This window comes from Papilio xuthus, unplaced genomic scaffold (assembly GCF_000836235.2).
Source record: "Papilio xuthus unplaced genomic scaffold, Pxut_1.1 DF825946.1, whole genome shotgun sequence".
Lineage (NCBI taxonomy): Eukaryota > Metazoa > Arthropoda > Insecta > Lepidoptera > Papilionidae > Papilio > Papilio xuthus.
This window is the reverse complement of record NW_013532703.1, coordinates 4,468,104-4,482,289: the sequence shown is the minus strand read 5'-3', so window position 1 is coordinate 4,482,289 and position 14,186 is coordinate 4,468,104. Positions and strand designations below refer to the sequence as shown.

General features: G+C 31.1%; 1 protein-coding gene across 1 annotated transcript in view; it reads left to right on the top strand.

The window, feature by feature from the left end:
* Positions 1-12,892, top strand: part of fj (four-jointed box kinase) — a 30,106-nt gene extending 17,214 nt beyond the window's left edge. The window contains exon 2 of the mRNA XM_013321691.1: positions 10,983-12,892. Coding sequence (XP_013177145.1) covers positions 11,028-12,767 — 1,740 coding nt within the window. The 5' untranslated portion in view covers positions 10,983-11,027 and the 3' untranslated portion in view covers positions 12,768-12,892. The remainder of the gene's footprint in view (positions 1-10,982) is intronic.
* The last annotated feature ends 1,294 nt before the right edge of the window (positions 12,893-14,186 follow it).

The following is a 14,186-nucleotide window of genomic DNA, read 5'->3' as shown; positions in this document are numbered from 1 at the left end:
TACCTGTACACATTGATACGTGAAATCTTTTTGTTCATAAATATTTCTCAATGTATAAAAATATATTTTTTGCTTCTCTATCATGGACGTAATAAAAACTAATGTTGATTGTAATAATTATTCAGTCATGTGAATAGTAGATTTAAAATTAGTTCTGTATTTTATTAAAAGTATTAGTCAGGGTGTTTAAATTACCACTAAGGAAGACCTTAAATTACATTAAATATGAAGAATCTGAACTAAAGGACTACTTACATATCTATAGAACTCGAGTCCGTCAAGTAAGCAATAATGCAATTTTTTTAAACAAACATTTTAGATTTTTATAATATTAAATGCGTATTTCTGTTTTAAAAAAAACTCTTTAATAACTTTCTGACTTCGCTACTGCGTACAATTCCTTAGATAAGTGCGCAGTTTGCCAATACTTTGGCTTGTATTGAATATCCCAGTGTTAATACGCTCAGTATTACTGGCAACTCATATTTGTTCTGTTACCCTGGTGATTTGTCGCGCACTTTGCCGTATTGTGTATCTGTTTTACTTGGCATTATCGCTTACCAGTATTGTGTTTTCGTTTTGAAAGGCTCATTGTTTATTTTTTTGTTTTAAATTATATTTTATGGCTATTAATTTTAGTTGCTATACTCCTCTAAAACGACTTGACCGATTTTTCTGAAATTTCATAGGCATATTCAGTAAATATGTGAAAAGGCTACTATCTTTTTTAACACCAAGTGGATAGAGTCGCTGGCAACAGCTAGCATTGTATATTTTTAAAAATGAAGTCTCTGCAATACCTTGATACTTTTCTATCTTCTCCGTCTCTCCTTTTCCCGTGTCTTTATTCTCCTCCTACCGTAAATAAATAAACAAAGTTGCGATGTTTGCGAATGCATATAACGGTAGTCAATTTAAACCATGAAATTCTTTAGTCATTTCATGTTTTTTTTTATAATATGGAACGTACCTTCAGATGTTATCTGCGCAGGATGTATTAGTCCCGTAAGAATTTCCTCAAATACACAGAAGTCTTCTTTAACATTTTGCACATCTGATGCATTTTTTATTATAAAGTGAAAGCTGTTGAGAGGCTATTGCTCTAAAAAGATTTCCTAAACGGAGCCAAATTGGTGGGTGGCCCTTTGAACTACAATCTGATAGTAGCCCCAGGATTTTCATGTGATTAGGAGTTTCAACGTCTTAAATGAAATTAAAATAAAAGTGTAGTAATACGAGTAGATATAGCTTATGTCACCCGTTGATGGTGTAGCTCAGTGAAAGAATTTCTCAAACAGTTCAGGAGTTTCAGAACCTGCGCAAGTCCCTTTTCGTATACAGAGGATGTTTTCTATATCATTATGATTTAAATTTAAGCTGATGTTACTGGAATAACCGTGGGTTTCTTAGAACTAAATCTATATTTAAAACATAATATTATCTCTGTTTCGATAAAGACTGTGACAAGGATGAACATATGTTTTAAACAAAGATTTTGGTTTAAGAAACCAACAGTAAGTCTGCCAACATATGTTAAACTTATCTGAATTTCCTTCTTCAAAACAAACAAAGTAACAAATATTAATACTGATCACATGATATTTCCAATCTCTTATACTTATACTTTAGATCGTTAAAAATATACGCGCGTTCGAACCAGAACTATAAAATATTCAATCTTTAAAAAATACACAAATAAAAGATACGAATACAAAATTGAGATGTTAAAAGCACATGTCATTTACCTTATCGAAAGCGGTATTGATACATATCTGTAAGCCGTCGGAAATACCGATTGGCTATTATTGACACTTGAATATCAGGCGATGTCGTAAAATTTGTTTTTTTTATTTAACCAATTTGCGAGATTCACCACATTTGGTATACAATGCCGTGTGATTTTGTTTATTGTTTTAATATTGTATTAACGTTGTTATTTATGTTGTAAATACGTACGCCCTTTACGATTATGTGTAGGTAGAGTTTATGAATTCCAATTTGGCACATTCTTTGCACAACTCATCATTTTTTATATCATAAGATAGCAAACGATGCACGGCAATACCTGGAATAGCGAAGCAAATGTTGTCCATTGATATACGCAATTGCAGAAGCGTTGCCTACCTTTAATCGACGGAGGAGGGGATGCACAGAAGAGAATATTTTCCCTTCCCATGCATCCTCCCATCCGGAAATCCTCTCCTCATAAGAAAAAGGGTGGGATGTAAGTTGTAAGTAGTGATAATGATTATTTTCACTTCGTCAAATAAATTTTGCTTGTTATTTTGAATTAGCAATGACTTGTGATAAATTTGTTTAACACTAAATAATCCAAACAGTAGATACTATCATAGAATATTCACTTCATAGTAAAATATGATAATTAATACATACTTAAAATACAAGTAGTAAATAAATACTTGGAATTTATTATTTAAGTTCACTTTGACAGTCTGTAGTTCTAGTTCGTGACATGAGTGTTGCTGGGACATATGATTGCGTGCGTGTTTTTTGCTTGTTTTAAAATAGTTGGCAGTCAATGATATAGAAAAATTATAAAAACTATACAGTCAATATGATATATATTTTATTTTTAAGCATATCTATAAAATTAATGTTTAAAAAAATTATGATGATCTTTTTATATTTTGTTAACCGTACTTCCAAAGGAAAGCTATAAACTCGTAAACTTTTGACATATTGTTACACTTTCATACAGTACTTTAAAAACAAATGACGTGGAAACAAAACAAGAGAAACACGCGTTTTGTTGTTACACTGAGCCGCGTCAAACTCAATCTTCGCACCACACAACAACACTTCCGACGAATACATGCGAAAAATTTGTTCTGTTATTCTTACGAATTATTGAAAAACATTGTCATTGTAATTTGTGTTTTATCATTGAGGTGTAGAGTTTTTATTAGCTTGGTACGAATGTATTAACACTATACGCCGGTAAATCCGTCGAGCGTGATCGATTGAGTGGCTCCGGGATCTTTTTGTGTTCGGCTCCCGCTGTTTGGCGCAAATGTATGCAAAATTTATTTTTGACGTTTTTTATCGGCCTATTGCTGTTGGGATCATGGCCGGGGATCGCCGTGCCGGGAATGTGTCAGTAAAGTTACGATTTTAACATCTTTTGAAACAAGATATCGGATAATGGAAAATAAAATATAAAATAAAAACTTGCATATCTCCTATAGTATTGAAGGTCGGTTTGTGCCTTTACCGGTACGTACACAGACGCGTTGACTTTTACTTTTTATATTGACTTTACTGTCAATTTATTGTGGAAGTAAAGAGATAAAACGTGAGTGGTGATTCTACGATAAAAATCCGTCTTGTACATAATTTTTCCAACAAAATAAACAATTATTTTTGCTCTTCGAAACAAAGTGATTGTTTCTCTATAATATTTTACTTATTAATACAGGTGTGTAGCACTTATATGTAGTTTAAACATGTTCTTTTGGAAATTGTAATGCGAACAAAAATTATCACTATGATACCCATTTTATTTGAAGCAGGAAAATAAATATAAAAAGAGATAAGTGTAAGGTCCTTGCCAAGTATATAAACAACTCTTATAAGTTTAAAGTTATGGTGTATCATTAAAAATCTTGATGCAAACAAATTTTAAATCATTCAAGTGATTATAATGATGTGTAACCGGCTGTTCAAACGTAATTTACATCCCTACCTTAACATGCAATTAAAATAAAATTTATACGATTGAAATTGACTTATTATAAATTTCAATTCATTTGAAGCATTATTTACTAGTTCATTGTCCACCTCCTTGGTACGGAGTTATAATACGAGCCCTAATTGAGTTAAGTACGCAACCCCCACATTGCATTGAATGGTTCCAGATTCAGTAATTAAATCAAACCTATAACAACACATTACGTTAAGCCCGGTTCACACGGAGGGGAATTTACAATGACTACATTGTGATGGAAATTGCGTAATATTTTTTTTATTTCGTTTACTCTCGTTTGTTATACTTTAGGGAGTATTGCAGTTTTTTTTTGTTATAATTAAATCGTAATGAAACCGTAGTACTACCATAAAAATACGTTAGTTAATTCAGTGGAAATCATTATTATATTATAGTTAAGCGTTTTTTTTTTATTTTAAACAATATTTTGACATGGCTTTAATAGATATAACAAATACAATCAATTTTCATTCCCGACAATAAGAAAGCTTGATTCAAAATATATAACAATTTTTTTTTAGTTTAGTAAACTTTTCGCTCGAACTTTTATTACATCTGATAAATTAGATTTATTACTTTGTTTGCAGTGGTTTAAATAATTAGTCTATGTCGTTTAAATATTTTAAAAATGTTAAAGAATTCAAGCAGTGTACACCGGCTAACATTCTTCAGGTCGCGTTTTACGAGGCAAGTAAACCCGGCCCGGAGCATGTCGCGTGCAGTAATGATTAATGGGGCATACAGCGAAATGTCCGGTTTGAATTGTTGCCTTTTATTCAGCAACTGTGTTTTGTGACTATAAGACACTTGGAGCATTTTGATAGGATTTACACTCTGATAAAATAAAATAGGTCCCTTTAAGATTACCTCTTAATAACATTTTACGCTTTTACTACAACAACAAAAAAACGCTAGTTACTTTCTATCTAACCTTACTTATATTATAAATGCGATTGTTAAGATGCATGGTTGGACGGATGTCTGTAAGAAGATATTTCCAAAAGGGTTGCATGGATCTCGCTAAAATATGGCTTAGATATAGAACATAGTCTGGAAGAACACATAGGCTACTAATTTTTCACATCCGCGCGCTTCGGGTGTTTCCAATCTGTTCTGTAGTAAATCCAACATTTAGAAATAGGCAAACGTTAGAATTTGATAAAAATTGAATTATACAAAATTATTTATGTTAAATATTAATTTGTAATATTACCTTAAGTTGCTTTGACGGAGTCATCTTAGTATAAAATAAGAAAACTACGAGTAAGTATTGTTACCGATATTAATCAAATTCACTATGCACTCTGAACTCTTCATTCTATTTTTCCTTTAATTTACGAAACTGTTTGAATCTTTTTTTGTAACTATTTACGTCTGTCCGTTTGTTATCATTAATCATTCGAATCAAGAATAGTTAGAAAGTGCATCGTCATCGTGACAAAGTCAATACAAAATAATTCCTAACCATTGGTTACAATTACAATGGATATTTGATTTTTAACAGCACAAGTAGTAACTGAATTGCTCGTTTCTCAAGTGTTTGAAGTAAAAAATTGATTTTACAATACTTGACTTTTTGTATAACTTGTAAATTAAAAAATTATGTGTTCTATAGTATGTGCGTTTGGTAATATTTGAGAAAACATTTTAGAAAGGAACTTTTATGTGCAATTTTTTCTTAAAAAATCCAATTGAATAATTACAGGTATTTCGTAGCAATAATGTGACATGTGGTTTTTACCTGAAAATAGGATGGACAGGGAAAGGATTTTTGTGATGGCATGGAGATGATTTACTTATATTTAGTCAATAATGACTAGAATACATTGATTCATAACTATGTTATTAAATTTATAGTTTACTAGTTTTTACACGTGACTGTCCTCGCGGAGTTAAAAAAACTAGTAAAAAATACTTAAGTCTAGTGTTATAAAAATACGTCGAGTAGTTTTTGAGTTTATTCGTGACATACAAAAATAGAAATCTTTCCTCTTTATAATATTATAGATGTTTTTATCTAGACCTTTAAAAAGTATCCCATAGACAGCTTGTTAGTTTTAATTTATCAATAGATAAATGCATAAATAATAAACTGAATACTTGTATTGTTTAAGTTGACATTACAGTGGATTATTTATAGAGAGGTTTACAGTAATAATTTTATTATTATTGACGCCTGTTCAAATACGGTCTCCCACACCGCGGTCTTTACCCGCCTGCCTATTGTTTGTGTCCACCCACGCGTCGCGACTCCGTGAATATATCACTTTGGTATTGGACCCGGCTCGAGGGTGATTTCCTTGTTTATCTACCCGCAATGTAAAATTTAAGCACATAAAGCGTTTAGATTAAACAAAGGAAATACTGGCCGGGAAATGGTGTTCGGTCTGAATAATGGTTATGTCTTTACCAGTTTGCAGTTTTCAGTCAAACGCAAATCAAAATTATTGCATGGATTAATCCTTTCTATAATTTGATATAAACATAATTTCTTTGACTACTAAAATATTTTTTTGAATGAAAGAAAGAACAAAATAAGTGATAAGATTTAATTGCATCATTGATAAAAATGCAAGTTAAAATATCAATAAAAAGGCCTTACAAATATTTACAGCATTGCATAAATCTTAGTGATCTCTTGCGCGACTTTTACAGTTATGTATACCAAAAATAGCAACACCTATAAAACTATCACGATTCCTGCAACGTTTTTATACAAAGTTGACCCTGGGAACGCTGTATGATTGGAATAGATCATTCAATATAGATTATATCGATATTGTATCTGTTTTGTATCGATATCAGCGGGTCTCGATCGCGGAAACATCGGTAACGGTGCGGCCCGGTAACGCTCAACACTATGTCCATACTAGGGCTGCCCCCCGGCCCTACTACGGTGCCCCGTCCTTAATGCAAACTGGATGCTTTTGTATGGTCATCTATAGACCATCGGTACAGTAATTTTAATGGTTCTTAACGCTTGTTTACAATGGAAACCCATCATTATTTTAAGTAATATCTAAGGCTATGTGTTGTTGGTTCTTTATTACTTCCAAAATCATTTTTTTAATATTATAAAGTGCCGATAACGAAGCGAGCGCTGCCCATAGACATCCACAATTTGTGGCTTATAATCCTAAATTCGAGCTTTTGTTAAATTATTTGCAAATGATTTCGGTCTTCATAACATACAGTTCCAAATAGTAGCTTATAATTCTATTTAATTGAAGTTATATATGTTTTTTTTTAAATTGTGTCAATAAATATTTTCTTTTATCAATATCAAAGCTATTGATCACAAAAATGTAACCATAAAACATTTTGGCATTTGACTACGAATAGTAACGGAACATTGAATACAGAAATAATAATGGTATCCATTTAAGATGGAAAACTAATAATATTATGACTCAAAATTAATTTGATTATGGCCGATGACATGACGTTTTACGAAGTAAACATAGCATTCGAATTTAGAAAGTCGGCTAACGTACTACTTGACCTGTTCGAAACAAAATATAAAAAAATTAACTGTAAAACGTATACTTGAGTTGCGATGATCAACGATTCATGGTAAAGAATACTTTGGCCTCAATATTTAGATGTTTTATAAGTTTAGATTTGTAAGACGAAGATTATAATAAAATCGGTCTGTTGTACTCGAATTTACGGAATATTCAATTAAAGCTAAAAAAAAATATTTTGTCATAGTATTGAAACATCCTGTTCTAAAATATTAACGAACTAGCTGTCGCCTGCGACTCCTTCCGCGCGGAATTAAAGAAAAACTTAGTAGGCATGTATTCTTCCAGACTATTTTCCACATCTATGCCAAATTTCATAGATATCCGATTAGCCGTTCTAAAGATACTTTCTAACAAACCATCCATAACAATCCATACATCCAAACATTCATATTTATAATATTAGTATGATATGTTTTTTTACTCAAAGGAAACTTTTTCTGTGTCGCCGACTTCCCTTAGAGGGGGCACAAAATCACCCTGTACATTCAAATGAATTAATATTGAGTGATTTGATATAGTCGCTTGTTTAAAACAAAAACTAAAAAATATGAAAACAATTAACTTATTCTCATTTAGTGAAGGTAGCACCGTCACGAATGTATAATTGTTGCTCACAATAAAGATCTTATACAATGCTTTGATTTGTAAATGTTCTAAAACGAATTCTACATCAAAACTTGAAGGTTAATATGTCTAGACTGATGAGATTGGAACAATTTTAAAACATAAAACGAAGATTTTCAAACACAAATAAAAGAAACAAAATAATTCTCACCAAAAATAAGAATATTAATTTTTTCAAAGTATATAGGACTAAAAAAGGTACTAGTATGTTTAATGTACATAGGTTATTTTAGTTCACTGGCAATGGGTTTCTGAGACAAAAATCTCCGTTTAAAACATATTGTGGTCTCTGTGTTTTCAAAGATAATGACAGGGATGACGATATGTTTTTCACAGAGATTGTAGTCACAGAAAACAATTGTGAGTTAAATATCGACAATATTCTAAAATAAAACAGAGTATGTAATATTTATAAGAGCGTCGGTTGCTCAATGGAAAAGCACTTGACTTGCAATCTGCAGGCCCTGGGTTCGAATCCTGCCATGTACCAATGTGTTTTTCGATTTACGATTTACACATGTACATTTATCTGACGTTCTTACGGTGAAGGAAAACATCGTGATGCAACCTGCACATATCTGAAAAGGAATTCAAAGATATGTGTGAAGTCAACCAACCCGCACTTGGCCAGCGTAGTTGTCTATGGCCTAATCACCTTTAACTTAGGGTAGGCTCCGAACCCCTCGGTGGGGACGTATAGTGAGCTAATGAAGATGATGATGTCATTCTTAAATAAAATAACTCTGATCAATTGAAATAACAATGTGTGTAAAACGTTCTAATAAGTATAAGTATTATAAATTAAATATTTTACTACCATGCTTTACATTATTAGTCTAAAATAAACAACTGGTTAACAACGATTAAACATAAACGAAACGACATTTCACAAACCAGTTTACGATATCGAAAACTTTTATCGACTTGTATAATATGTATAATTTCATTGATCATAGATTAAAAAGCGTATAAAGCGTCAATCAGTCATAGTAAACGAGAACTATACTATATTAGACGAATCAAATAGGAACTACCCAACTTGAAACGCTTAACTTGACTATAACTTGACAAAACAAGTACAAAAAAATAACTTCCCAACGACCCGTGACACAGAATGTGTTTTACAAAATTCTTACAAGCAGTCAAACTTAAAAAACGATCTACAAGCGAGGGAGTCGAAGAAAAAAAAAGGAAAAAAAAACTGAAGTTGACCGGCATCGGGCCCGTTGCTAACAAAAAGGTTCGTTAGTTGACTTAGAGGGATTTATATAGAGTTGTCTATGCACCCTATTTCGTATCAAACTAGTTTATTTACTCGCAGACTGTTACCTTCAATAAAAACTTAGGGAAAATTAAAATGAAATAAATGGATGTTTAAAATCAACTTAATTTGTGAATACCGAATATCCATATTTCATTAAAATAAACCTTTTCCGCAAATTAAATGAGCAAACTTTATAAAAAAATTGCATTTTGTAAATACAAAATTGTAAAACCAGTTCTTTATTCATCCAAAGTTGTATTTTTCATTGATAAAATGTAAATAATAGTGGTACTATCATCTCTAGATATATCCGGGCACGCGACCGGAGGGGCGTACAACTGACCGCGTGGTTCCATAAAAACAATTACATATGCACACCGATCCCCCTAGTTGAATTATTATTAGTAAATTGCCGGCTAACACAATAATTGAAGGGCTGTGTTAGCAGCACCGCCTAATTTTCAATTTGTTTAACACATTGATTGCTTTGTTGTTTTAACAGATTTTTTTGGAGCTTTGAGGTTATCGACCGGTGTTACTCAACATTTGGAGTATATAACTATTATTTTGCGTTCCCTACGAAGTTCCCTTGAAGTCTGAATGTATGCAAATTAAATTAAAAATGTTGATTTAAGGATTGTGTGTTAAGGACTCTGTTGTTATCAACTTTGGGGCGATTTAGATATAAAGCGCTTCATCAATTAGATTTTTTAACTAGGAACGTCTCAAATCTAATTATAAAATGAGGAAAGTGTGTTAAGCCGTCATAATATCAGACAACAGACTTGTGTGCTTGTAATACGACTTAAATATAGTCAATGATAACGTTTAATAAAAACATTATAAACATCGAAACATCACCAAAAGAAAATAAAGGTAGCTTCTTTTACTAAATTCTTTGTAGAAATATTGTTCGAATCATAATAATAAAGTCTTAAACAAATGTGTTCCAGGACCGTTATAAGTATTCGAGATATATTCATTCGTAATATTCTGGCGTCCGCCTACACGCCCCATGTGGCCAGCTAGTATATCCTTGTCCTTAATCTTTATTAATAAATCGAATATATCTCTCGCTTATATTTGTCATAAATAGGTGAATATGATTCTAAGTTTTTGATATAAATCATATTAATATTGTAATATTAGAAATATAAGATTTCTTTACTTTTATATTTTTAAACTATAAGCACGTCACATTATCTGCTTAAAGGAATCTATAACTGAAGAAAAATATACAAGAAATATTTCAAAACATTGACAACGATGCGATCTTAAGCATCAAAGGATTTGTTCAATCAATCAACTTAGTTCTTAAGCAAAGATGAAAAGATAAAATTTTTAGTCCTCCGATCCGTATACGAGACGATATTTTAAGTCGTGCGTTATAAACGGGTTTATTTTAATAACACGATATAATAATGTTACATGTCAAATGCATCCGTAATCTCTTAAATGATTGACACTCGTACTTCTGTCCGTCTGTCTGTTCCGTTCGTACTGTGTTTTTACGAGCGGTGTTAATCACTTAATTACTTTGATTCGTGCGATATCTCAGTTTTTTATCTACCGCTGTTACGCTTCAGTGTAAGGCTTATAATTTGCAGCCAAATACATTTATGATATACATATAAGTACATTTGTATTTACATTTGCACGTTAATTATACTTCAACAAATAGACTTAATAAAAAAAAAACTTAATACAAATTATTTATTTAAGACCTGTTGTTTACTTTATTTACTGGATTGTTATCTACCAGTATACCTATAATCATAAGTAATTACATAAAAAATGTCATAAAATATTAAAATCATTAAAAAACTATTTTCTTTTGTTACAGATGAATCAAAAATACATCGTTTAGATGTAATAATAGAAGATAAAAATGGAGGACAGCGCTCGAAATACGAAAACAAACGTAGAAGTATGTGGGAAGAGTGAAAGGATTCCAACATTAGAAGATTTAAAAAACAATATTCCTAACGACCCGAAAGATCTAAAAGATAACTTAAAAACAGTAACGATAATAAATAATTATTGCAAAATGAAGAAACCAAGCTACTTTATGCATAAAAATTTTCATTACAAAGAGGAATTGTCAAGAAGAGTGTCAATCAAAAGGGAATATGGATTTTATAATTACTGTTTCGTTAGTGTTTGCATTAGTTTTATACTTGGGTTATCGATTGGTGTGGTCATAATGGGATCGCCACAAACTCAAGTACTTAGTCCTGTAAGCTCTAGAAAAGTTTTAAGATTGAATAATTCCCGAGATATCCATTCAAGGAGTTTGAATTCTTTAAAGTATAGTAATGGTGTTAGATCAAGCAATGAAGTTGAAATAACAAAAGAAAAAGATTTAAATAAATTCGCTTCAGTCTCATTTACTGGAGAGAATGAGACGCAAAAATATGTTAAAGATGTTTACCCAAAAAGTCTAACTGAGGATATGAAAGAAATTTTAAAAGATAACAAAAACTCTCATCACAAACATTCTATTGCAAATGTTCTTAGCAATAAAACTGACTATGTTCCTAACGATAATACTGTGCTATACGATAATATTTATTGGGGATCTGAAGTCGAAAATTCTATGCCTCAAGGTTACGGAGAGAATACTGCAGAGATTTGGGAAAGATACGTAGAACAAAGTGAGGTTATTAAAATGGAAAACGGCTGTGGCAGAATGCAGAATCGACTTGTGACATTCAAAGATGGAATTCAAGCTTGTGTTCGGTATAGACAGAATACTGATCAAATACAAGGAGAGATTTTCAGTTTTTATGTAGGAAGGTTATTAAATTTAACTAATTTAGCGCCTTCAGTTGTTAAAGTTGTGGACTTAAAAGACAAGCTATGGCAAAGTGTAGCAGGAGATATTTCCAATGCGCAGTGGAACACAAACAGAGCGGTTGTTCTTACTCAGTACATACCGAGTTTAGAATCGGCAACAATCCCCGAAATCTTCAAACCATCTAATAGACATTTGAACAAAATTGATGTATTAAAAATGTCGATAAAAGATAACGACATTGAAGATACATCGAAGCAGATAATGATAAATAAACTAAAAGCGAAGAAAGATAAATATCCAAACAAAGATATTGAGGAACCATTCGATCATATAGACATGAAGCTGACGAAATCAACAATTCAACTATTCGTTGAATTAGCGCAATGGTCTGATCTCATAATATTTGATTACCTAACAGCGAATTTAGACAGGATTGTAAATAATCTGTTCAATTACCAATGGAATGTAAACATAATGGACGGTCCTGCACATAATTTAGCGAGAAAAATGGATAGTGGATTATTATTATTTCTCGATAACGAATCCGGACTTCTCCACGGGTACAGATTATTGAAAAAATATAATGTATATCATAGCCTTATGTTAGACAATTTGTGTGTGTTTAGAAAGAGAACAGTTGACTCATTAAAATCTTTATATGAACAATCAGTGGGTGTTAAACTTAGTGAAATGTTCCATCAAAAGAACAATGCGGTTATTAGAGACATATTACCACCATTACCGGAGAAAAATGCGAAAATTTTACACGAACGAATAGGTAAAGTGTTAACTCAGATAGAGAAGTGTGAACAAGCGTTCGCTAATAGATAATTTATGACAAAAAACTTGTACTGAATTGTACCCACAGAATGTCCCTTCTCATTTTATTTCTTATACATATAGAAATAATTAGGTGAAGCGAAATCATAACAAATTTATTTAAAAAAGGATAGTAAAAAAACATCCATTTTTTAAAATTGTGTGTTAATGGTCGAACAATTTTAAAAATGGAACAAAATAATTTGTATGTTTTTCAATTTATTATGAATTTTTGTGTGTTGTTACAATTTTCAGTACAAGTCGTGTGAGTGATCTATTAAGCATTTTTCGATACCAAATACTCTTATTTATTGTAAAGTAAAATAATGTGCCAGTATGTATTTCGAAGTGATATTTAATTTAAGTTTACATATATAAAATATTGTGAATATTAATACACTGGATGTTAAGTTCTTGTAAATTTTGTAAATTTAATTTTAAATTTAATATTTTCTTTTGTAAAAATATTTAAAGCTGTCGATTATTGATATAAAGACTGTATTAGATTTTCGATCTTTTAAATATTTACATTGTCATTGTGTATTCGTTGGTCTATGACGAGCTTTAATATTGGAATATGTAAATATATGTAAAAAAATGTAATTATAATGAATAAATGATCTTTAAAAAGATGGACGGTCTTTGTTATTTACATTTTAAAGGAGCAATGGGGACGTCATAAATTATTAATGATTAAGGGCAAGCCGCCATCTGATTACAAGCTTAACATTTATTTTGTCTCGAAGTATGGCTTAGAGATTTGTAACGGAATATAAAAAAGGCTGCCAAAGTAGGCATTTAGTGCAGCACACTTGTAAGAGGAGAGTCATTAAATGTATTTCTTCTTTTACATTACGCTTAATAATATTATAATTAAAGTTCTTATTACCTACTACTAATTTCATCATAAGGTTTCGAATTCATATAGTTTCGAAATACAAAGCAAAAACCACAGTCAGATGAATAAATAAAATAAATAAAGTGAATAGATATTTAAAAATAAAAGTACATAAAAGTAATTATTCAGAATTAATATTAATATAATGATAACTTAAAAATGAAAATAATGAAACACGATGCCTTAACTTAACCCAATAGACAATATCGTTTGCTTAAACTGCAGCCTGTCGGACACGCCTCCAACTGCCGCCACGATACTACCTCCGAAATATTTGTATATTTATATCTATACAACCATAAGATGACAAACAAATAAAGCGTGAAGTATTAGGTTGGTTACTTAAAAGGTAAGTAATACAATAAATAAAATCAAGATAGTATTTGAAATATCATATTGAAGCAGACCACGATTATAACTGACAACAGTAACTGGATCATTTGACATTTTTATACATTTAGAATTCCATTTTTAAAAATAACATTATTCTTAAAATCTAATGGCAACTGTTACGAAGCAAATCCGGAAATGAG